Raw genomic sequence first — 24,365 nt, forward strand, 5'->3', positions numbered from 1 at the left:
ACTCCATTACGAGAAGCTCAAGGTGTTGACCTAGCCCTTAAATTCCCCAGATCCCAACCAAATGAGCATTCATAGGACTTGCCAGTGCCCTTGGGCCAAGTCCAACCCTTGGTAGGCCCTCCTTGGATCAGACTTAGCTCTGACCTGTCAAGGCATGGACACAGGAACTCTGAGTGTGTCCTGTGGTGTCTGATACCCGGGTGTTGGTGGAGGATCCTTGGAGTCCTATCGGTTGTGAAATGGGGTACCAGAATGGGATTTGGGAAATTTGTGGGGGGGCAGCTCTTTGTCACATTCCTTGGGCCATTCCTAGGCAGTTTTTGCGGTGCGGCATTGTGCATTGTCCTGCTGGTGGAGCACTGACATCTGGGAGTGCTGTTGCTATGAGGGGGTGTACTTGGTGTGCAATGGAGTTTAGGTGGGTGGTGTGTGTCAAGTGGCAACCACATGAATTCAAGGACCTAAGGTTCCCCAGCAGATCACTGCATTGTAACAAGATGATCGATATTATTCACTTAACCTGTCAGTGATTTGTATGTTGTGGCTGATTGGTGCATTACAATTTAATACAACACCTATACTGTAAACAACAGCTAAGAAACGGCCACAGAGCCGAACCAACAATGACACAGTCTTAGCAAAACTCAATGTTTTAAGCAGTGCTGAATTAATCGGTCAGTTAATCAATTAGTTGATCAAGGGAAAATTTTGATAACAATTTCAGCCAGTTCTCAAGCAAAAATGCCAAATATTCTCTGGTTCCAGCTCCTCCAATTTAAGGAATTGCTGCTTTTCTCCCATTTATATCATTAGAATCCCGCCAAAACAAGATATCTAAAGATATCGCCTTTATCTTATGGGTGCAAATTAAGCAAAAAATTGAAAATGGCTGTGCTCCCCATTGACAGAACATGTTCTTATTGTCTATACCTAGGGTACGTACAAAATTAGGTAGAAGAGCCTTTATGTATGCAGCTCCATTTACTGTATGTGAAATCTCCTACAGAAGGACAGATTGACTGATTATGATACACCCCTAATTATAAGCTTCAGATAAAAAATTGATTTGCTCCCTAGCTGCTGCATCCGACAGCATTACATTTACAGGCGTTCCTCTCATTGTATAGACATCCTCTCACATTTGACATCAGCTTTGTCTTTGTTGCGTTTTCCCTCATCTGAACATTTACACTCCAATCGCTCTTTATTCCAGTTATACAAATATATGCAGAGCTAGAGTTCAAGTACAAGCATTTGGAAAAATAGCAGCGTGACTTTCAGTGTAATTTATGTATAACTGCAGAGGAGCCAGCCTGTCAAGCTGCTACAGTATCAGAGCACGTACCAAAAACCAAAACAGCCACAAATCTTTTTTACATTTAGATCTATTTACAATGTTTATGAAGTGCATTTAAATGTCAGATATCTCAACCTGGAACAAAAATACCACAAATATGACCCTATTTTTCTATTCTGTGTTTATTCCTTCGCTTTTTAGATGATTGACGGTTCCTTACCCAATTGCACTGTTCTGTGAAATATCACGCAGCATTGGGATAGGTGACATCACTGACCTGAAAGATCAATGTAAAAAAAATGAGTGAATAAATAAGTAGATCAGAGTTGTGACACCTGGACCGGCTCTACCTTCAGTAGAGTGTTCGTTGAAAACATAAGAACATGAGACAAAATGCACAAAAAGTGAGAGTAAAGCAGCGTTTTCTTACTTATCTGGTAGAATAGGGTCGTCATCAAGATTTAATGTACCTTGGATTCCATGGCACAGCTCTGCGGGGATCTCAGTGCCCTGAAGGAGGTAAAGGTTGAGTTTATATCAAGTCATAAAGGGTGATTTGATTAAGGGTGTCAATGCAACAACCGCAGAGCAACAACATTTACTGATCAGTATAATATCAAGTCATACTGGTTACAGAACTCTGGATTATGCCTCCTCACACCTTATTAGATGATGGAAGACGCGGACTAAAAAAACGAAATAAGATGCATCACAGAATATCACTTAAAAGGTTTTTTGTCCTGCTAACAAGGGAATACTTGCCATGACATTCACTGATCACATTTAGGTTCCTGAGAGGACAAACTCTTTTCATTTTGGACAATGGGTCCACTATAATCTAATGGTGTGTCCAACATGGGAGCTGTTTCAGCCATGTTTTTCAATTTTACTGGTCCTGTATGTGCGTTAACAGCGACCCAAATTGTATTTTCGTGCTTCAAGTTTATCTTCTCCCATTTTATGTACGTAACTACATTCTTATGATAGTTTATTGGGCTCTGAGCACTGCCAAAATATGAGTGACCTACACTCAAGACTGCGCCTGAACACACTGTGTGTAAAGCCAAGTTCACAGTTCACAGCTTTCAAAGTCGTCACATCTCTGTACTATTCACATAACACAACTAGCTGTGGAGTCTTGAAGCCGTTAGAGTTTTTAAACTACAGGACTGAAGACAGGTGGTCACACACAACAAGTTCTTTCACCAAGGGGATTCTCTGATGTCACATGGATGTCACGTGACCTGTGGGTAAGATCCTTAATATCAAACTCCGTACTTAATGAGCTAATAACTTGCAGATACACTGCCTGCAATTATAGACTGTATATTAAAGATGGACAACATGACTGCTCCCTAAAAGTGAAGCCAAAACATCTTGATCACCCCCTGGGGGCTGGCTGCAGTATAGGTCATAAACCCCGCCCCTCCATGTTAGGGCATGAGACATGTGCCAATTGTTGCGCTCGCAATCAAAGGTGCCATTTGCGATTGGTCAGAAATGTGTATGAGCAGGACCTCGATTACCGCGGAGATTGCTACTATGCAGACTCGGGCTCCAAATGACATCACCAGCAGCCGCATCCAGGATATTTTCGGCTTCATTTTTGTACACTGGGGCTAAGTGGAGATGCATGGTCCCTCTTTATATACAGTCTATGCCTCCAACAGTCCATCTCCCATCCTCTCTTTCCCTCTTTCTGTAACTCTCTCTCTCTCCCTCTTAAACACACGCACACACAGACAAAAAACTGTTGGCGGGCAGAAAATCAGGGCTCAAGACTTGTAGTGTGAACCTAAACAAACAAACAACCTAAAATGCTGCTTTCATTATGTAGGTTGTGTAAACACTTGACAGGTTTCATCCAAATTTTGTGCAAATTTTAAACAAAAGTTCTGAAAAACTCTGCAATATATAAAAATGTATGTGTGTTTCCATCCACTATTGTTATGTGAATATTAGGAGTTCATTAATGGAAATAAACTGGAGTTGATGGAGCTATGTTGATGTTATCTGGAATATAATTAACATGTAATAGTTGGTTTCAAATGTGTATCTTTTGAGGAAGAAAGCCCTTTATGGCATAAAGGACAACTTTCCCAGGTATCTGAATCCATCTTTAAATGACTGCAATTACATATCAGTCTCATCTAGTTTGAGCCAAATCGGATCAGTCATGGTTGATGTATGCAGTTTTGCGTACTGCTGTATTGTTCAGAAATAATTATTCAGAAGTTTTCATCCAGCGAGTAAAGTATGAGTCTAAACAACAATTGCTTTGGTTTACAAATGCATAATCAACAAGACTAACTCAGACTCAGATGACACCTGCAGAGCCACACAAACACATCTGCAGCACAATGACGCAGCGGATAATGCTGAAAGTTTGATCCACAGAACCACAGAAGAAGACTATTATTATTACAGACACGTGTAAAGCTGACAGAGCAGCTGTGTGATGCACTACACCACTGTTAAGATATTCACTATTAATTTAAAGAAGCAATGAAACAACATAACTACGACAGTACTGCTCCCATTTATCAACAAGAAGACCACATTTCCCATGAGCCCCTTTGTTGCTTCATGTCTGAAAGTGCATCAACTGTCTGAGGCTTTAAACTAAATTTATCTCCAAAGACAGACAGAACTCAGCCATCAGTTTGATTTGTATTGAGTGTGATTTTGTTGTGACCAGAGTTTAGTCTTTCTTTACCTCGTGAGATTCTGTGCGGTAGAGTTCATGGATGAAGTCGAACAGCGGGTGAGACTTCCCGAGAAACATCACGTCGCTCCCCAGGCTGTTTCTTTTCACTGCAACAGAGAACAGACAGAAGCTGTGGTCAAGAAGGGGAAAACGACTGGAGCTCTAAAATTGCACTGAACAGGACAGTAGACAAGATCAACAAAGAAATGATGGGTTGGAAAGGAAAACGTAAAACATTGTGGCTTATAACTAGAAAAAAAAAAAAAAGATACAGTTCAAGCATTTCTATTGGAGCACGAGATTCTTTAGTTATAGACTTCTCCAGTACTCTTCCAGGTTATATAACACATAACTAAGAAGAATTTAGAAAACAATACTCTAAATTCAACCTAATCTGAAAAATACTAACTCTTAGAAAAAAAAGACGAAAAAAAAACCCCTCCAAGAATATTTACCCCGTGGGTGGTTAACTCACCTTCCTCGGTTGTGAGGTCGGGGTAGACTTCGCTCAGAGCTGCCCTCAGCCGACGTTCATCCACAAAAGGCAACAAGGCCACACCTTCAGAATAAAACACATATAGACAAATTTAATGTCTAGTAACAGCAGTGTGCCACCCACTGACATGAATGTACGCCAGGACGGGAAGAAACAAGATGCAGATAATCTAATGTTTTTTAGTTGAGTTGCTCATCAGTAAGTCTGGCAAGTTTGCCAAGAATAAAACAAAACAAAGTAGTAAATAAGGCATTTCCCTTGACTCCATCAAATTGTATCCCGCCCTTGGGAGAGCAAACCTACACCCAGGGAGGAATAGATGGATACTTAATTTATCCCCGGGGGGATATTTACAAGTTACTCCAGCAGTACATGAATAAACCATGCAGTACACAGAATAGTGCAAAACCAAAATGTCAAAGTACAAACATTAAACAACATTAAAGTAAAAAGTATGGCCTTTTTACAGGTAGTGTGGGTAACTTTGCACATGTGCTAATAATTTTTTATTGCCAATGGGTGAACAGGTTGTAATGTAACTCTAAAATTGAGACCTTCCCCACCTAAATTTATCAGATTCAGTGCCCTTAGGTGCTGGAAAGAAATCCAACACTGGAGAAAAAACTGACATGAGAAATGTATTGTGGTTTTAACTGGCTAGTGTAAGCTAATGTTAGCTTGTTTGCTAACGTGGAGGAATTGCTCGCTAGCTAATGTAGCAAAATACTGTCTTGAGTGATTAACGTCATTTAATACATCCAAACTACAGGGCTGATCTAGCTCGTAAATTAGCTAGCTTGTCGTAAATTAGCTAGCAGCTAACATTATGAAGCAACCAAGGTCAGATCAATACAGCATAACTTAGTTACAGCTTGCTGGCAAACTTAACTTGCTTGCCAGTCAACGTCATCACTCACAAAATGCTATCCAAGTCGATGTGTCAGTTGGCTAACTTGCCATATTACTTCCCCAGCTAACGTGACACATGATGCTTACTTATGCATTATATAAAATGATACTGATTTAGCCAACAGTAAAAGATATAATGGTACAAAGTGCTTTCTACTAGCCATGAGCGATGCAAGGGCCCAACAAGCTGACCGTAACCTGAACTAAGGTTAGCCATCTAGCTACTCTACATGGATCTGCAGCTGGTTGCTTCATAGCGTCAGCTGATGAAGTAATTTGCAAACGGCAAGCTTCTTAGTATCATGGAGCCAATGGTCCAAAAAAATATATAGGAACATTCGCAATAGTAACGCCAAATCTAAATATGATCTAATGTTCCCGCCTTTTATCACCATAATGTCTCTTTTTTATCACTGTTTTAGGTGCAGGTGCTCACTCGCAGCTATGGAGTGCATGCACCAGAGCCCAAGGAATAGACTGCATAGTGCAGTTCATTGCCTCAGAGAGAGGGGTAACTGATAACAAGGATTTTGTGGAAGTTACATACACAACTTTTGTCCACATGTATGCATATAGGTTGCATTAATGTAACTATAAGTTAAAAAGATGCATTGCGCTGCACCAGAAGTTACAGAAATGTAATTATGAGTCCGGTAAGAAGTCCAAAATAGTGGGTAAAACTAGTCCAGCTCCTTAAAAGGCCCCAAAAATTTTAGTCTGAGAATGATTTTATTGCCTTATATGTGTCCCCTGTATAAGGTAACAGGTATTTATTCATAATAATGTTACTGAACTGCTGGAACAAGACTGTTGTATTATCTCCACAACACCATTAAAGGCTGAGAGTGACTCACCCTGCCAGGCGTATTTCTTGCCGTTGAGATCAATGGCAAAGTCATCGGGGTAGAAGTCGATGATGGAGGAATCCTGTGTCACAAAAAGTGTTCAAAAGAAAGTGAAGAGACTTGTGAAGAAAAACATGAGGCAGCTCATCTAGGCAGAGGCTGCAAAAGTCATTAAAAAAAAAAAAAAAAGATTGTGTCAGATATTTATTCCCTGCAGATCTTCTACACTTGGTAATTTTTTTCCCCCCAAACATATCTTGACCTGTGACATTTTTAAAGACCTCTAAATTGTCAGTTTCCCGATCTCTCTACCCTTCCCTCTGGACTTAACACTTACCGGACTGCTCATGAGGTTCCGCCATGTTGGGGGCAGGAAGTTGCCGCTGGCAGCCGGAAACACTCCCATCAGCTGCTCCAGTGGCTTAAACTGCACACAACAAATACACACAGGTTAAAGACATACTCATACTTCCTCAGCGAGTCTTGTCTTGTTTTTATTGAACTCTATTATTATGAGGATCATTCATGTCCACATAAGGGAGAGGGGTGTCAATTCACCTGGATTTATTGGCATAATATTAATTGTCTTATTGTGATCCAGGACACAAAATAGACAAGTAATTTTGTGATCATGAGATGACCTCTTATTTCATGTCCTTTTATCTAATATAATAAAACAACAACACTGGTTCATGGAGTGTGATCGTGGAAAGGAGACAAGCCAAAACAAAGGCAACAAAATAATGAGAAGAGACCGAAATTTTTCATCTAGTCTCACCGGTTTGGTCCCCTTCTCAAACTCGGTGAACATCCCTTTGATGTCTTTGAAGTCGGAGGCGAACGGAGCGTAGTGGAACGGGAAGTACCACTTCCAGGAAGCACAGCCCTGCAGATCAACACAGAAACAATCACTGACTTTAATACGACTTTACATGTCAGAAAAAAAATCGACCAATAGGCCATGAGCTGCTTGTGTTTTACCAAGCAACCATAGAACCTGTGTGTTTAGCACTGAACTGAAGCTGCAACTAACAATTGCCTTCATATGTAATTGATCTGTGGATTGTTGTTAAGTGATTTGCTGTTTACATTAATGTTGCAGAATAGTGAAAGTGTCTATAACAATTCCCAATAGCCATCTTCAATCTGGTTTGTCCAACAGTCCAAAGATATTTAATTTACTTTGATATAAAACAGAGGAAAGGCGCAATTCCTCACATCTGAGAGGCTGTCTGACATTTCTGTTTGACTAAAGACTCGATAAAGAAGTGATGATTGATCACGTGTAAGCTTATTTTCTGTTTGATTAAATACTTGCTCTACACCAAACACTTCACTGTTGGTGGCTGGTTTTGATTCGTTGCTCTTCCCTTTGTGTTACACAACATTTTCAGTGTAACTTGAATTAATTTCCTGACTGTAACAGGATAAAATGAGAAAAAACACCTAAGATGGTGAGGAAAAAGAAAGAAAAAAGCTTTTCCTTGCCCTTTTTCCAACAAAAGATCCACTGCAGCACAAAGCTTAAAATCCAATCTGATCAGACCAACGTGACTACACTGACATTTAAAAGCCTTCACAAGCTTGAATCCTGATCAGACACTCCAGTACGTTTTAAACTATGTGTGAAACTGCCTTTCAAACTCTAATGCTGATGGCGTGTGAGGGCTCATTGTTGTTGCTTCCAACTACAGTGGCGCAAAAAACACGATCCAGTCTTTGGAGCAGATCGACTGTACTGTGACCTGGGGCTGAACAATTGGCAGCATTCAAACCAACATCTTGATCTAATGGAACACAATTTTCAAAGTGCAAAAGCTGCAATAAAAAAATACAAAATTTATAACAGGTCAGAAACACCTGGCCCCATGGCCTTTACATGCACACATGCTGTGAATGAAGAAATGACTTGTAAAAATGCCACTTGCAGTACTACTGAGTGACAATGACCAAGGCCGGGTTACATTGTGAGCTGTAGTGAGTGTGTGGTCGAAAGAGAGAGAGAGAGAGAGTTACATCATGTGCCGAGAGTGGACGGGTGTTGGTGACTGGAGCAGAGTCCATGTGCTTTGCAGGAACTGCAACTGTCAGTGTGCTCTTTAGACTGTGCGATTTGTCACTGTAACTGACTAGAGATCAGTAAGATTCAAATTTATTGTTGTTGTTCTCTTTTCAGATGATATTTAAGTCATGATGATCACATTGGGTGCACAAGGCCTGAAGTTACAAGCGATAATATTTTACTGTGACTTAAGGGTTTTTAGTTTTATAGCTGAATAAAGATGTCATTCATAACAATAAATCTAATTTCATCATAATATTCAGGCCAGTTTACATGTTGACTGTATCCAGCGCTATGTTATCATACTATATAATCATGTATTGGTTGTGTACAGACTAATACAACAAATAAGGAACTTTTATAAAGTGCATACTGAATTATTATTCCAATTTAAAAAAATCGCAATTACATTATTTTCCGATGTTGTTCAGTCGTACCATGAACGCTGGAGCATCTGGGCCCAAAATATTCTCCCACACCTGCTGAAAGACCCTTGTACCTCAAAAATTCCCCCCCTCCTCAGCCCTGTCTTTTTGAAATGTTTATGTGGGAGCAAAGAAGAGGAAGAAGAGCGATAGAAATCTAACCCTGCAGATCCGGCATTTGGACCACTTATCGCCTCGCACCAAAGAACGACCTTCACTTCCCACAATCCACCTCTGAGAAAACAAGGCCCTCTGATAAATCCACCAATCCTCACATCTCAGCCAATCTCACCACTCTATTATTAAAGATGGTCATTCAAATGATAATATGGGACTTTACCATAATAAAAGCTGGAGGAGGCTCCAATCTCAGCGCTCAAATAATCGCACAGATCATTTATGTTAATGTGACGAAATGTTTTGTGTCGAGGAGAAATTCATTTGTGACCTTGGCTGGCGGGGTCAAAGACCACGATAAACAATAAAGAAAAAATATTACTGTTTCACAACAACTGTAACAACCATATAAATGAACTAGTAGAACGAAAGGTTAAGCAATGACTCACTGTTATCTCTGTGAATAACTGAATCATATTCTAAACACTTGTGCTGCCACTTTAGGGGCTGCAACTAACCCAATACTTTTATTATCAATAAAGCTGTTAATTATTTTCTTGATTGAGTGATGGCCAACAAAATGTCCAAAATTCAAAGATACTGCATTTTTTCTGTTAATTAGGACAATGTAAAAACACAGAAAAAAACATAAAATCATCAAGAGAGAAATTACAAACAGCAAATGTTTGATTGTTTAAGATATTTATCAAGAAAAAAGTTTCAATCCACTGAAAATTTAACTAATTGTTTCAGCACTAGTCACAATTAATGCTTAAAATCACATTGTAGTTAAAAAGAAATCAACTACAGTGTGCGTAGACTGACTGATTATGAATAAAAACTAATGAAATGATTTGTTGAAAGTTAAGTTTCACAGTGTTTTGTCTGATGTCATGAAGAACAATGCAACAAAACTCATTACACTGAATATCAGTTGCATTATTTTATGTATCTATGATTTTACTGAATGTATTTTGTCAAATCGTAAAAAAAAATATTCTTATTGAGTTCAATTATGTAGAACGGAAAAATCTGCACCTTCCATTCAGCATCACACACAGGTTGACATTTTGGGAACTGGGAAGTTCTGTCAAAGATCAGGACCACTAAAGGATGGTCAAGTTTCCTTTACAAACCAAATATCATAAATACAACAAATTCAAAATAATGTGAAAATGAACAAACAAAAATATATATAATATAAAGCAATAATCTAGGTTGTTGATTAAGGTAGACTTGGCACTGATCTCCAAATTCATTTAAATTTTGATCGAGGATGTCCTGATTTAATTTGTTTCAACTAAAACAGTTTAAAATCTCAAGATCCAAGTAAATCAGATGAATATCAATATCCAATAATAAAGTGCTTTTCAGTGTGTAACTAAACTGTATTTAAACTCCAAAAGTCAGCAACACTGTTTTCTTTTGAATATGAAATAATCCTAAAGTGCAAATTCTACACTCACAGTTGCCAGTTTATTAGGTACATCTAGCTACAAATTATGCAGAAATTCTACTGAGGTGTTCCTAATATTTTGGCCAGGTTAGACTAAAAATTAGAATCACCTCTCAATAAACAATGTAATTCAAGGGCAGAGCCAACAGCCTCCAAAATGACCATAAAGTTAAATTAACACTTCTCTAAAACAAAAAGAGAAAAAACAAAGTCTATAACCCCATGAAGGTAGATATTATGTCAGGGCTATTGTGTTAAGATGACATTAGTTTTCATTACGGTGGATCAAACTTGAAAGTTGTGGATCAAACAGCCAACACATAATTCATATCCACAGAGAAAAGGCAGAGACACAAAGGCTAACACTGAGATTGTAATAATCAATACTGCATCATTTCACTGAAAATTGTGATAAATCTGAAAAATGTATCAATGTGCCCCGTCCTATTAGTTAAGAAACTATTCTAATTTGTTGTAAATAAATTAATTCATGACAAAGGGGGTCTTGTCTTGCTGTTTTTAGTCTGTTTGATTATTTAAAGAAAAATAAAATACAAAAAACAGATTTATGGGTGAGCCACCCCAAACAGAGAACGCCGCCTTCTTTCACACCTAAAAACTGAGACACAGAACAAATCTTTAAAATCTTTTGGGTAAACCCAGCTCTGCCTTTCCTGATCATTTGGCGAGGTGTGCGTGACCATAACACTGTGCCGACGGCGGACAGAACCGTGAATGTGTGGCAGCAGAGAGCAGACACGTCCCTGTCCGCCAAGGGCCCGCTAATAAATTCATCCAGAGCAGCCCCATGAGAGGGGCTTTGGATTGGCGAACATGTGGAGTCAACACAGAGCGTGCATATAGACAGCTCACAATCAGCCCCGGACAAATCCCCCTGGCTCAGCCCTGAGATGCCCCGGCTCCTCTGGAGAGGGCCCACAGCTGATAATTTCATTTTGAGATAAAGATCAATATTTTACAACAATAAAATGATTTAGTGTATAATCACACTGCAAACAACAAAGTGGAGATACTGATATCTGCTGTGTGGAGGTTTATTTGTTAAGACACTCCACAGTAAGCAGGTCTTGACTTTCAACAAAAAAACCTGTCGCGCTGTTAAAAACGCTGGATGCCCATTGGTTGTCTTTGCTTTAGAGAGAAAGAATGAATGATCTCAAACGATAAAATTAAAACTCAATTTAATTTAAAAATAAAACTTGGGGATAAAGAATGAGACTAAAACCTTTGCAGCATGTTTTTGGATCTCTGACTACAGATTTATATAGTGAGGGAGTTTCTCATCAAAGTAATTGAACATTAATCAAATTTGTTTACTTCTCATTATTTGTTGTTTATACTGAGATGATTTGGGGATTCAAGACTTTTTCTGCAGTTGCAGAACATTTAGCTGCTCTAGAATACACCTGATATTGTATACAATTTAGATTCATACTTTTTTGCTTCTCTTTCCTTCTCTTTAATTCCACTCATATGTAAACCTCTCATATTCTAGGTTGTCTCCTACCATGCTAATACATACACTGCATCTGAAATCCCATATTATGCTATAAACACCAAATATGTGTTCTATCATTCAACATACTTTTGTGTAAATAAACTCTATTATACATCTTTTTGGAAGTACTTAACACTTCACTTCCTGAGAGTCGACTTGCCAGTTAGAGAAGTGTTACCATGGTAACCCATGCCAACCTCTGCACTATGGGCAATTTAAAAAGAATTTTAAAATGTAATACATCTAGCAAAGCGTAATCTTATGCTTACACTTCCACTTACTGATGATACAAAGCTGTCTTGGTCACTGTCCATTATATGCGCTGTCGTCTCCCATACTGCACAGTGGTGCACAGTGATAGATATTATACCGTCCAGTGTTTGCCTTCTATAATATTTCACTATAAATAGTATGGAGTTCACATACTATTGATTTTACACTATGGTTTCAGACATACTAAAAACTCTCCCATACTGTTGTACCAAAACCCATGTTGGGGTGGAATTTTGAATGTAGCCAAACAGCACACGGTTGAAAATGCAACGTTTTCGTGTAGTTGGAAAATGAAGAGAAATCTGCAAAGTAGCATTGGTGCAAACAGAATATTTCTATTAAACGCAACACTTTTAACATTTTAGTGTATTAATGATTTTGATGGTATCTTTGGAGTTGGTTGTTTTCACTCTATCTCCATCTATGTTGCTTTATAAGAATATCTGTGGCATTTTATCTTAATTAGTTGGTTAACAGAAGACACACTGAGCAGTACACATGGAGAGAGGCACACAGAGAGTGGTATCACATGCAAAAAAGGTTCTGCATCGTAATGGAATCAGAACACTGTGGTTATAGGGTATGGGTCTTGTATGTGGCAGGTGAGGTTTTTTTATCTTCCAGTTATCACTGTCCTCTTTGTTCAAGTTGTCTCTATGTCTTCCACCTTGGATTTTCCCTTTGTGTGCCCTGAACATTAAAATGTCCAGTTCACTCCACAACACAAACTGTTCAAAGTAACAAACATACTGATGGTTTAATTATTATTAGAGCTAGCGCCAAGTGTGTGAACACTGTCTTTACGTGAAAAATGTGATGAAACGTATTTCACAGCCTTTTTTTCCCCACATGATGAGAACTGCAAGGGTCAGCAGAAAAAAAGTTGTGTGGATATCTAGACTCACTAACGCTAAGGAAAGTCAGAGTGTTTAGTAGTGTTAGGAGAGAATACTTGTTCCATGAAAGAAAAGTTCATTAGGAACCATTTAACAAGAATTATTTGGGGTCTCTAAAAATTTGATTGTGTAATTCAGAAACAGGATTGGAAAATTACGTCAAACATGTGATACTCAGTTTTTATTAAGTAAGGAGAATTACAGCTCAACTTTCTTGTGTAGAGGTGGACATTTTGGTCTTATAAAGCAAGATAAAAAGGTTAGGGTTTGCCAGAATTGCCAGAATAGTTCAAAGGAAGCAATTTAAAAGTATGTAACTCAGATATTCAGTAGTAGCAAACATTTAAGCACTCTAAAAGGACTTTCAGGCCACATTTGGCAAAGAAATATGTAGTTTCTCAGCAGAAAGTTCAGATTATGACACTGTTTTAGTGTGTGAATACAAAACATACTGAGTGATTTCAGTGTTACCTGGTAGTAGTAGCGCAGAACCCAGCAGAGACCCTCCACGTACGACTGAACCACCTTCTTCCTGAAACCCTCATCTGTCACATCAACGTCAAACTTGGTCTTGTAGTACCTTTGCTTCCAGCCCTCCTCCCACAACCTGAAGGACACATGGACATACAAAGTACATATTATACTTGTGATGAATGAAGACATCAAGTGCAATTGAATTAATAGATCAGAATTTGTGTGAGCATGAACATGTTAAATACTAATATTAAAAACAAGCTGACTGAAGTTTACAACCGTTTTGTGACAACAGTCACAGAGGATAGCTAGATTGTTGATTGTTTTATCAGACGTCACAGCCAGTGGTGGAAGAAGTTATTAGATCTTTTACTTAAGTAAAAGTAGTAATACTTATTAGTACAAATAAAGTTGTCAGTATTCATCATGCAGAATGGCACATATTAGATCAATACAATACGAGATTAAAGGATTATATTAATGTGTTTATCACTTACATGTTCTATAGGTGTAAAGGTGGAGCTAATTTCAATTACTTTATTTACTGCTTGGTTGCTTAAAGAAATTCTTCACCCACAAAATGACCATTTGTAAATCAGTTGGTCATTCCTTGTTAACTTGATTTTGTGAAGAAAATTTTGTTTTACTCACATGCCTCTATAGAAAACAGTGAACATATTGACTTACTGATTAGCTGGGGATCATGTTTAACAACAGCAAATCTATATCAAAGCATTCGTTTACAAACTCTCACACAACTCGAGCAGTATAATCTGAGCCTCATTCATATCGTCATATGCTCAGTCCTTTCCAAACATATGCATTTTCAATAAACCTTACTGAAAGTGAACCTTACCTATGCTCTCTTCAAAGCCAGACTCCTGTACTGAGGTTTAGGGAAATGCATGTGTTTGAAAGTACTGAGCATATGACTGGATAAATGATTGGAATGTACTGCAAAAGGTGTGTGGGAGTTTACAAATGGATGTTTTGATATACTTTTGCTCTTAGTCAACGTGGTCCCTGAGCCATCATAAATCAAAGTGTTTACCATTTTTCATGGAGGCATGCAAGCAGAACAAAGTTTTATTCAAGAGTTCAAGGTAACACTGCATGACTAGCTGACATACAAATGGTCATTTTGTGGGTAAAATATCCCTTTAACTTGTAATAAATCGTCATTCATTAGTTGATTTATTATTTGTATTAATAATCTAAATATGCACAGTAACCTAAGATGTCAAATTGATGTTGAGGAGAAAAAGTTCAATATTTGACTCCAAAATTGAGAGTAGGAGTATAAAGTATAATATGAAGTGGAAATGCTCAATTTCCTCAAATGTTTTACACAAGTACTTGAGTAAATTCCACATTTCCACCACTGGTCATGACCCCTACAACTTAGCGCCAAACAACAGCCAATCCGGGGAAAAATTTGGTCCTATGCTACAATTTGGCAGCAACCAATTCAAGGTTAAAATCTGGAATAATTTGTATTGTATCAGAACAGTTTAATGCGCACAGTTCAAGGATCCAGAGGGGATTATCACAACCAGGTGAACACAGATCTGGAGAAGCCAAGCAACAATACCAACAATAAGATGCTATTCTATTGTTGCCACCTACACTGATGCCAAAATGCACAATGATCATCCTCAGACACACGTTATACCTCTGCATCAAGGATGCACAATATATTGTTTCTTTTTCGTGATGTCAACTTGTACACTAAACACATCCAGGAAGACTGCTATATTCATTCATACCTCTGTCTATAAAGCTTTTTAACAATGGCAGATAAAGCCAGATCTGGCACTGGATTATAACGATTTGCATTTTTAGCAAATTATATTAAATTATTATCTTTTTGTGTTGACTACTGCTATGTTGGGTATAATGTTGAATTGTCTATGTACTATGTTGTAGGTTATATTTCTATGGCTGCAGTATGGGTGTAGGGCCCAAGACAAATTTCCTGCTCTGTGGGACAATAAAGTTTATCTTGAATCTTGACCTATATTGTACTCAGTGATATTTTTGAGTTAGCTGTGAGAAAAGAACAGTAGAAAAAGGCTCTTTAAAATGTAGCTATCATTCTTCTTTTTTTCCATTGGTGCCTTTTGTGTTCAGTTATATGGTTTTGTGTCTGTTCAGTAAATCAATGATGGATTAATTTCCTTTTTTTAATCAATCGTTTGTTGTATTTAAGCAGCATAAGCAGCAGAGAGGCAGAACTGAGTACACTTTATTATCAGTTTATTTATCGATTTATTGTAACTAATATCGTTATTGTAATATTCAACAGCGTTAGGCAAATAATAGAACAGCTACAACTATCTGGTAAATTCATAAGATTACATCAATCTACTGTAATACAGCCTTTAAAACCAGGAAGGACAACACTAACAATAATACAATCATCAAAATCTAAGATAATATCAAGTCTCATATCATGCTATCGATAGAATATGGATATATTGCCCAGTCCTATTGCTAATGTATTGATGAATTGTATGTATTGATCAACTCTCTTGGGAATCAGCTGCCTGGATGCTGTGGCTTTAATATTATTTCTTCCATTACTTTGGTTGTGTGTGACCTTGCAGTCTAAATGTATTCCACTGTTGAATATGAGTGTAAGTGACTATTGGATGAGACAATCACACGTTTGTAGAGTAAATGTACCTAAACGATACATTTGCTTGTTTAAGTGCTGTTCTGTTTATCGATACGCTGAAAGGAAAAAACTGAATTAACTTCCTCCCTGCTGCTGGAATAGTTTAATGGCTTTGACTTCTTGGTAGATTCAGGGTGGCGATGCTGTTCTGCACACATAATCAAGGCCATCCAGCATCTGTGTGGTGGATCCTCGGAGCAGCCCGCGGGGAGCGGCAACTCCTGAGAGGAAAGCCTCCATGAATACCAATTTAGCCCGATGGATTTAGCAGCTTTGACGAGTGCGTCACAGAGGAATTTACTCGAATATTCCTGCTTTCCATATTAATCATGTGCAGAGGGAAGTGGGAGCTGTTCAGCAGAGGGCTGTGTGTGTGTGTGTGTGTGCCTGTGTGTGTGTCTCTGTGTGTGGAGAGAGACAGAGAGCTTCTCCTGCAGCACTGTGGCATTAATGAGTGCATCTCTCTGGCTGTGTTTGTTAATGACTTGTTATGATTGAAGCTGGTCTGTAAAGATTTATTGTAAAGGGATTTCATTGACCAGAAAGTATGTAAGTGTCCAAAGAGTTTACTTTTGGCTAAGATAGTGAGGCTGGTGATTAATTTCAAACAATTTTTGTTTGTAGATGTTTTAAAAAGCTGTAATAAGTCACCACGTGGAGAAGCTAGCATGTTACCACTGTGTGTAGAGCAGGCAGCCAATTGGAAGTGTAAATCAAAAGTTTTATCACGAAACAATATATCGATCCTTTGAACGATACAATATTTGCTGTCTGATACACTACGATTTCGATTCGATTTGGGCAAGCGATCAATATGAGATGATAATAGAAACATCCTCATTGTCTTTTTCTTGGGTGCTTGCCATTATCTGCTTGGTGCCAGGCTGCTAGTGCTGTTTGAATGTTTAGGAAGAAGGTGTGTTTGAATGTAAATTGTGACACAAACATACCATGGAAATTTCAAAATAAAGGCATATCTGTAAGATGACGATATCTGAATCAATGTTTTCATTTTACATTAATATTAAATAGTTGCTAACTTAATCTGTAGATATCAAGCCAGATCGATGAATAGTTACACCCCTAATCAGCAGCCTTTTTGATTAAGGAACTTTGTTGCTTGAATTTGATTGGTTTATGCTCAGAGATAGTACATGATGGTCAGCAAAGAAAATGTTTCACAGCAGGTACAGGTACTGTGTGCAACTGTCCTCAAGTGATGTCACTTGAATCAACATCTGTTGGATCTGAAGATTACAAGTTTGAAAAGTCAAGAAAGAAGAATGTGGACATTTGCAGGATGGAGAGTGACAGCAGATGTGAATTACAAGAGGGACCTATTTGTTTCACGTTGGAAGAAATGGAAGGACTATATAATACCACGCAGCCCGGACTCTGACTCTGCTAACCTTAGATAATTCACTGTGAGTATGTAGCAATAACCACATCTCATGCTCAAAAAAAACAAAACAAAAGGACATTCAGGCTGATATTTTATGACTAATAATGTATAATAAAGTATATTATAACTGAAGTAGATGCACATACTACATTTGTCGCTGAATGTCAATAAAAAGCAAATAAAAAAAGAAAAGAAAGAAAGAAGAAGTGTGGAGTAAAAAGAAGATGATATCTCTGGTGTTGCTCAAGCAGCAACGTCCAGGGCTGAAAAATGAAGCCAATATCACGTATCAGAAACCGCAGTTCCACTTATGGCCACTTGAGGCTGGCTCCAAAACAGTCAGTCCTTATAGAGTCCAATGTTAAAACGGCAAACTTTACAGCAGAAATTTACAGCCTGGTGCAAAAAAACGTTTTGGTCGCTATAGCCATTTTTCCCATTGGTGACAACACTTTGGTGGGCGAACTCACCTTTTAACATTTTATCATGGCTTAAAGTTATGCATATTTAAAGTCGGGGCAGCTTTGCGTGTCAGGCTGTCTGAGAGGTGTCTGTCCAGTCTATGAATAAGCCCCACCCTCTCGTCCAAATATGGTCACTTTTGGCTTTAAAAATCCCAAGAAAGCGATGGTCTAATTGCTAAACTCAGGGCTTCAAAACTGGAGTCCACAAAACAATCAGTGATGTCACAGTAGCTACTTCCTTTTCGCTTTCACAGTCTATGGTTCTGCTGCATAAAACAAAATCATATTCCTCTCCCCACACTATCGCTTTGTAGCATTTCTAATGGCCTTACTGCATCAGAGCTGAGGAGTCTCTAATGCAGCTGTCAATCATGCCATTAAGTGATCGCAAAATGCAGTCAAACTGTCAAACTAAGCAGTTCTGATCACATATAAATCAAGATTCTGTTGCTGCATTGCCTGTTTCTCATCTCAAATGGTTTCAGAAACATATTTTAGTGTATTGTTTAGCTGTAAAATGAGAATGTTTGTGACCTGCAGCACCAAGCACCGTCCACCGGCCGGACTAACTCTCTCATTTTACAGCTAGACGGTACTGTCCCATTTCTGAAAACATTTGACGTATGACAACAACTGAGACACTTTTGAGGTGATAAAGAACTCCATCTTGTAACAGTCACACAGAAGCAGAACAACTTATTAGTTCCAACGGTTACTTCAACAGGCGGCAGCTTGTGTTCACGGTAAATCTCAACACAAGATGTGTCCACAATGCCATCCTGACCCCACGCTCCACTGTGACCCCAGCCACCCAGCTTGTGCAGGCTTACCTGACATTGTCCTCAGGCTCCGGCTCGCTGTCACTGTCTTCAGCTTTCCTCTTCACCCCTCTGTTGTCTGCGCTGCCGCTGGGCCCTGCAGACTGAACAAAACAGAGAATATACAGATCAGAAACCAAAGCAGAATATTAAAACTCTGACACATCAATTTTTATCAGTGCAACAACAATCCCAACAAAACACAATTGCAAACGTCTTCTCATAATATACTTTTTGTTTTCTTCTAGTATGATGGATGTAAGACAAAGACAGGAAATCTGCATTTTGAGTAGATACACTACGAGTTGCTGCTGTAAATGTTAACTGCACGTGACTTGCTTCTCTCTCAGAAGCAGTGTTGAAGTGTTTGAACAGAAAAAAAGCCACGAGAGGCCTTGAGTCTGTGAGGTCTAACATCTTCAAAGTCACTCGACGAAAAAAAACATTTGTAACATTTACTTTTCAAAGTACATATTGAACATAACATTGAGAAATGAATAATGCTTCATGAACACCTTGAAATGCACTTTATACTTGTGAATAAAACATGAAGAAGATGTTTACCAGCACCAAAATGATGGAAATAAGACTGTAAACTTAACAAGAGGAAAGATTAAGCTGCAGTTTGTTTAGGAGAAGCTGAGGGATCACAGATTGGAGCCCACAAATCAAGCTTTTTTTGGTCAGGTTTTCCATCATATTTAATGGATTATATGTCGTTTTTTTAATCAATGTACGTTTCTTTGGTTTCAGGATAAAATAATACAGCTGTGATTTTGTTGATTTGATTCTTCAAATTGGCTGGCATTTTCTTTACATCTATCTCTTACTAAAACAATAAAATAAATGTTTTACAGATTATTTTTCAGAGAGAAAACTCTGTCTGATCGGACACAGGTAACTAAAATATACAAAGATTTAAAAAAAAAAAAAGTATCAATTATCAGCTTTAACTGACAATAATTTTCAATATGGATTAATTTGCAGATAGTTTTCTCAATTCATTGATTAAGTAGTCCAAGATAATGATGAAGTGTCATGTTATAGATATCCCAAATATATTCACTTTATTATCACATAAGACAAAGAAAAGCAGTAAATCCACACAACCAAGAATTTAGAATTTGGGAAAAGTGACTCAAACAATTAATCGATTGTCAAAATAGTTGTTAACTATCATATTCATTTATCAACTAGTCATTACAACCCTTAAGATTTTCTATTTTGCGGAAATATAAGTGTCCTCTTCAACACAAAATGTAACAAATACATTGCATTACATGCTGTAAAGACATAGTCGATGATGATGTCAAAATTTAAATCCATAAAATAAAGTAAAAAGTATCATAGTATGTTCTGTTCAGTACAGCATCACTTAAAATGAGTTTTCAGGGTTATGTTCTGTATTTGACAGTGATGTTTGTTGCAGCATCATAACAACTGACTGGAAGATTATAAAATCTTTTCACTGATAAGAAACCTCTATGCTGCTGTCTATCGGTCTGTCCGTGTTTGTTTGAAGGAAACTGATGGAAAGGAAAAAAATAACCACTACCCTAGCTACGTAGCCTTCCATTTCTCTGAAGCCTTTGTGCTCTTTTCATTCATGTGCTAATGTATGGCTGCCTATTGTTGGTCGATACATTTAAAGCTGCACACGGGCAGGAAACTTAACAGCTTGAGAGACGTGTTAAATAGACACATGACCATGAACTGAGGCACAAGACAGTGTCCATGTTCAAACAGACTGCTGCTCAGCGCAAACAGCCACGATACAACTTCAAATCTCCACAATGAAAAGGTGATACGGTTTCAAAACGACAGATAGTCGATAGAGTTTTAACCAGACTACAGACGTAATTCAAGGATTAAGTTTTCATAGTTCGCGTAAGGAAAGATGAGTTTCAGACTTTTGACTTTCTGTGTTGACCAAAGACTTTAAGATTACTGCTGGGTGAGGAAGACATCATTAATAGTCTTATTTATGCAGCAAAGTTACACTGCATTCCCCAGGGACCAGCAAATTCGCACCTCAGGGTCCAAAGTGGATCCCTGTCCAACCTCATCACATGTAGACAAATGAACACTCCAGAGTAAAGAAGCACAGGGGAGTGTGAAGTCAAAGTGATGATGACAATGGCTGATAGGTATATTGTGAAGGAAAGAATATCAAAACAAGTAAAATTCCGCATTAAAATATGGTGAAGACAAGGATGAAGAAGACAGGTTAGACTTAATAAACCACTAACTCTACTTGATGGATAATGTTCTTCTCTTCCAATAAACTTTTTTTAAGGCTCCACCATTAAGAGGATGTATAAACTTAATGTAGCCTGAAAGCCAGATGAATCTGCCAGCTCATGTTTTATTTTCTCTGACAGATGGTCCCCCTCCTATTCAGACAGATTCCCAGCTGTCCTGGCCCATGTCAGACTGATCACAACCATTAATCTAATAGGAGACAACTTGAGGAGCCATCTTGCTTAATGCAAAATACGTGATGTTATTTTTGGCTCACGCACCCTTGCACCATTTACACAACAGTGAGGATAAGCCTCATTCAGTAAACAGAATCGAACCGAACCAACACCATTTATGTTATGTGAATGTGTCCACTTTCAATTTCACCAACAACTTACATTGCCACCATTCCTCATTGAGGCTTTCAGGGACTGCGCGGCATCCTGGAAGGAAAACAAACAAACAAAAAAACACTTCATCATCATGACCTCACTCCTGCAATAACAATTCATCACCATGTTCTGTAACAAAATGTCTCAAACAAATAACCTTTCGTACCTTGTTGTGCTGCATCCTCATGTCGTAGGCCTGATGCCGGGCATTCTGGACAGCCTCGGGTCGGTCTCTTCTCCCCAGGGCCTGAGGGGCAAACTGGCCCGTGGTAAGGTAGGCAGGGCCCCGCTGCTCCGCCTGCGGTAACACAGAGGGGGAAACAAAAGTGTCATCCCTGTGAAGAATTCAGTATATGAGCGATTACAGTCTGTATACTCTGCAGCATCTATATCATGTATCAGATATATGTTAAAATGGATGAGAAACTTAACACTGCGGCAGGGGTGGAAGGGTTGGACTCATGCCTACATCAGTACTGAAAGATAATCATCTATTGCTAATGATCATATGTGGTGAGTGTGACACATCTCTGAGATCGGCAACAACTATTCCTTGATGACTGAATAATCAGATCCTGTCAATGCAATCCTCAGATTTCGTCTGTACAGTTTTATCGGGCAAGAAGTGCCAGCCGGCATAAAAACAAAAAGAATAAACATACCAAACACTATCATCATCATCACCATCCACCTGCTTAACTCACCTTCATCCTCTTTCGTTTCTCTTTCATTCTTCTCTTGAAGCCTTCCTAAAAGGAAGAAAATGCAAAGACATCAATCACAGAGAGGAATTAAGAATAGGACAGAAGTATTTAGTACTGTGGTTACTGATGGGATCATTTAAACCTCAATCTTTTTTCAATTTCTTCCAAAAATATGATCTAAAAGAATGTAAAACAGTATAACATTAAACATTAGGTTTCCATCACTCTATAGTACAGACACATATTGGCCCCTATCAAAAAAGTATTAAGGCTTGATAGAATATTTTCTATTGATCACTGCATCAAGTTGCAGAAATCTTACATCGTCCTCTTTGCGTTTCTTGAAGATGTTGTCCTCAGCCACGCCCACCGCCTGCATGATCAGCTCCACTCGCTCCAGGTTGACGTAGCCGTTCTGTGTCAGGTAACCCTACAGACAAACACAAGCCCATTTATTGTCGCAGTGCTAGGGCTGCTTTGAAGAAGAAATAATCCACAAATGGAAACTCTGAACGATACAAACGTGTGATGACTCACCCCAGTTTTGTGCACAACGTCTTTGTAGATGTTGACCAGTCGATCTATGGCCCCCTCTCTGTAAGACACAAAAACAACACTGGTGAGTAATTACAGAGGAGTCATTCAGTGTAAATTTAAAAGAAAGTCAGGATGGGATATTGAACCGACACCGAACACTGATTTATCTCTAACAACAGTATGATGTTTGGCTGCCCTTTCAGCCACTCTGGCAGGTAACCAACAAACATTTGGAGCTCTATTTATCGGACTAAAAAAAGATTAAAGAAAGTATTGGAACAGAAGAATAAAAGTCTGAGCTTCTCAACCAGTTTTCAGTCTCATCAGTGTTGGAGGTCAAAGTGAAGTGATGGCAGGATTACAATCACTGTGAAAGTGAGTAATGAGGCTGTCGTACAGACGGTAAAGAAAACACCTGCACCATCTAAAGCAACACAATACAACTGCCCGACAATTAACCCTGTTTTTGTGCAGTTTAAAGAAAGCACACGTCTCAAGAAACTGTAATCATTAAGTCGGCAGGCAGCGTAAAAAATCCTGTGACTGCATAAATACACTTAATATACCTCAGTACTTTTCAAGGGATTTAAACGACTGAGAGCTGTTTCTGAGTTTTTAAAAGACCTACAGATACAACTGTTACCACTTTTTCTAAAATCCTTCTACATAAAAAAAGATGTCCTGTAGATCACCTGATCTCTAAGGACGGCAAATGTGGCAGGAAGTCATTTCCGACAAAGAAGCACATGAAGACCCAGTCGTCGACGCTCCTCTCAAAGTCAAAGGGAAATGGCAGGCTGGCCATGGTCAGCTCTCTGGCCAGGTACTGAAAACAGTCAGGGAAACAGGAAGTCATTTGGTAGGTGCTTTTATTTCTTAAGGCCAAAGTTGACACATTCTAGTTCAAACAAAGCCATAAATAAATCAGAAAAATTCAATACAACTCTTCAAAATTGCAAAATTGCTTTTATAACTGATGGACTTGTCTATTTGTGTATTAGAATACATAGCAAAAATTGTACAGCTGTCTAATATAATGGAATGAAAACACGGAGAATACATTATTACCTGGATATATTAACATGCAGCACTTTTAAAAGTATAAACACTCCAGAGTTATTTATACTTTTAAAAGTATAAACACTCCAGAGTTATTTATGATAGCTGATTATCTCCTGGTATTCAAAGTTTAGTATTTGAATTTTCATTTAAGCTCCAAAAATGTCTAAGAAATCCGTCCTCTCTAATGGGATGTAATGTGGTTTCTACTCTGAACCAAATTAGTGTGGCTATTATCAATTAGTTTTCTATGGTCTCAATCCCTGACTGGTCATGTGATAAAAACAAACAACAAATGGAGGTGCAGCAAATAATAAACAATTAAAATCTTGCACCATTTTTGGTACAATTTTAACGCTGTTGAATGAAGGTTTGACACATCTCTTTGCTCTAAATGTCTACAAATACAATGAGCAACATGTGGACAATACACTGTGCATGATGTTAACACAGTCAACCAAATCCTGTGCCACCTGTGGGAAATACAAAAAATGTGCTTATAGACTAATGATCAGCGACATTTTTTAGTATCATACTGGACACCTATGACCTAATGCCAGAAGAAAGCAATGACATGATTTCTTCCAATAAAGAA

The 24,365-nt window shown here is 38.4% G+C and overlaps 1 protein-coding gene across 1 annotated transcript in view; it reads right to left on the minus strand.

Moving 5' to 3' along the window:
* xrn2 (5'-3' exoribonuclease 2) overlaps positions 1 to 24,365 on the minus strand; it is a 50,081-nt gene that overhangs the window by 19,172 nt on the left and 6,544 nt on the right. The window contains exons 11-25 of the mRNA XM_033649422.2: positions 23,404 to 23,537; positions 22,712 to 22,769; positions 22,497 to 22,604; positions 22,175 to 22,219; positions 21,637 to 21,768; positions 21,477 to 21,521; positions 18,850 to 18,941; positions 13,474 to 13,609; positions 7,033 to 7,140; positions 6,592 to 6,681; positions 6,264 to 6,336; positions 4,480 to 4,563; positions 4,014 to 4,111; positions 1,728 to 1,807; positions 1,518 to 1,574 (exon numbers count right to left, since the gene is read on the minus strand). Of these exons, the coding sequence (XP_033505313.1) occupies positions 1,518 to 1,574; positions 1,728 to 1,807; positions 4,014 to 4,111; positions 4,480 to 4,563; positions 6,264 to 6,336; positions 6,592 to 6,681; positions 7,033 to 7,140; positions 13,474 to 13,609; positions 18,850 to 18,941; positions 21,477 to 21,521; positions 21,637 to 21,768; positions 22,175 to 22,219; positions 22,497 to 22,604; positions 22,712 to 22,769; positions 23,404 to 23,537 (1,340 nt within the window). The remainder of the gene's footprint in view (positions 1 to 1,517; positions 1,575 to 1,727; positions 1,808 to 4,013; positions 4,112 to 4,479; positions 4,564 to 6,263; positions 6,337 to 6,591; positions 6,682 to 7,032; positions 7,141 to 13,473; positions 13,610 to 18,849; positions 18,942 to 21,476; positions 21,522 to 21,636; positions 21,769 to 22,174; positions 22,220 to 22,496; positions 22,605 to 22,711; positions 22,770 to 23,403; positions 23,538 to 24,365) is intronic.

The sequence above is a fragment of the Epinephelus lanceolatus genome, chromosome 13 (assembly GCF_041903045.1).
Source record: "Epinephelus lanceolatus isolate andai-2023 chromosome 13, ASM4190304v1, whole genome shotgun sequence".
NCBI classification, from domain to species: domain Eukaryota; kingdom Metazoa; phylum Chordata; class Actinopteri; order Perciformes; family Serranidae; genus Epinephelus; species Epinephelus lanceolatus.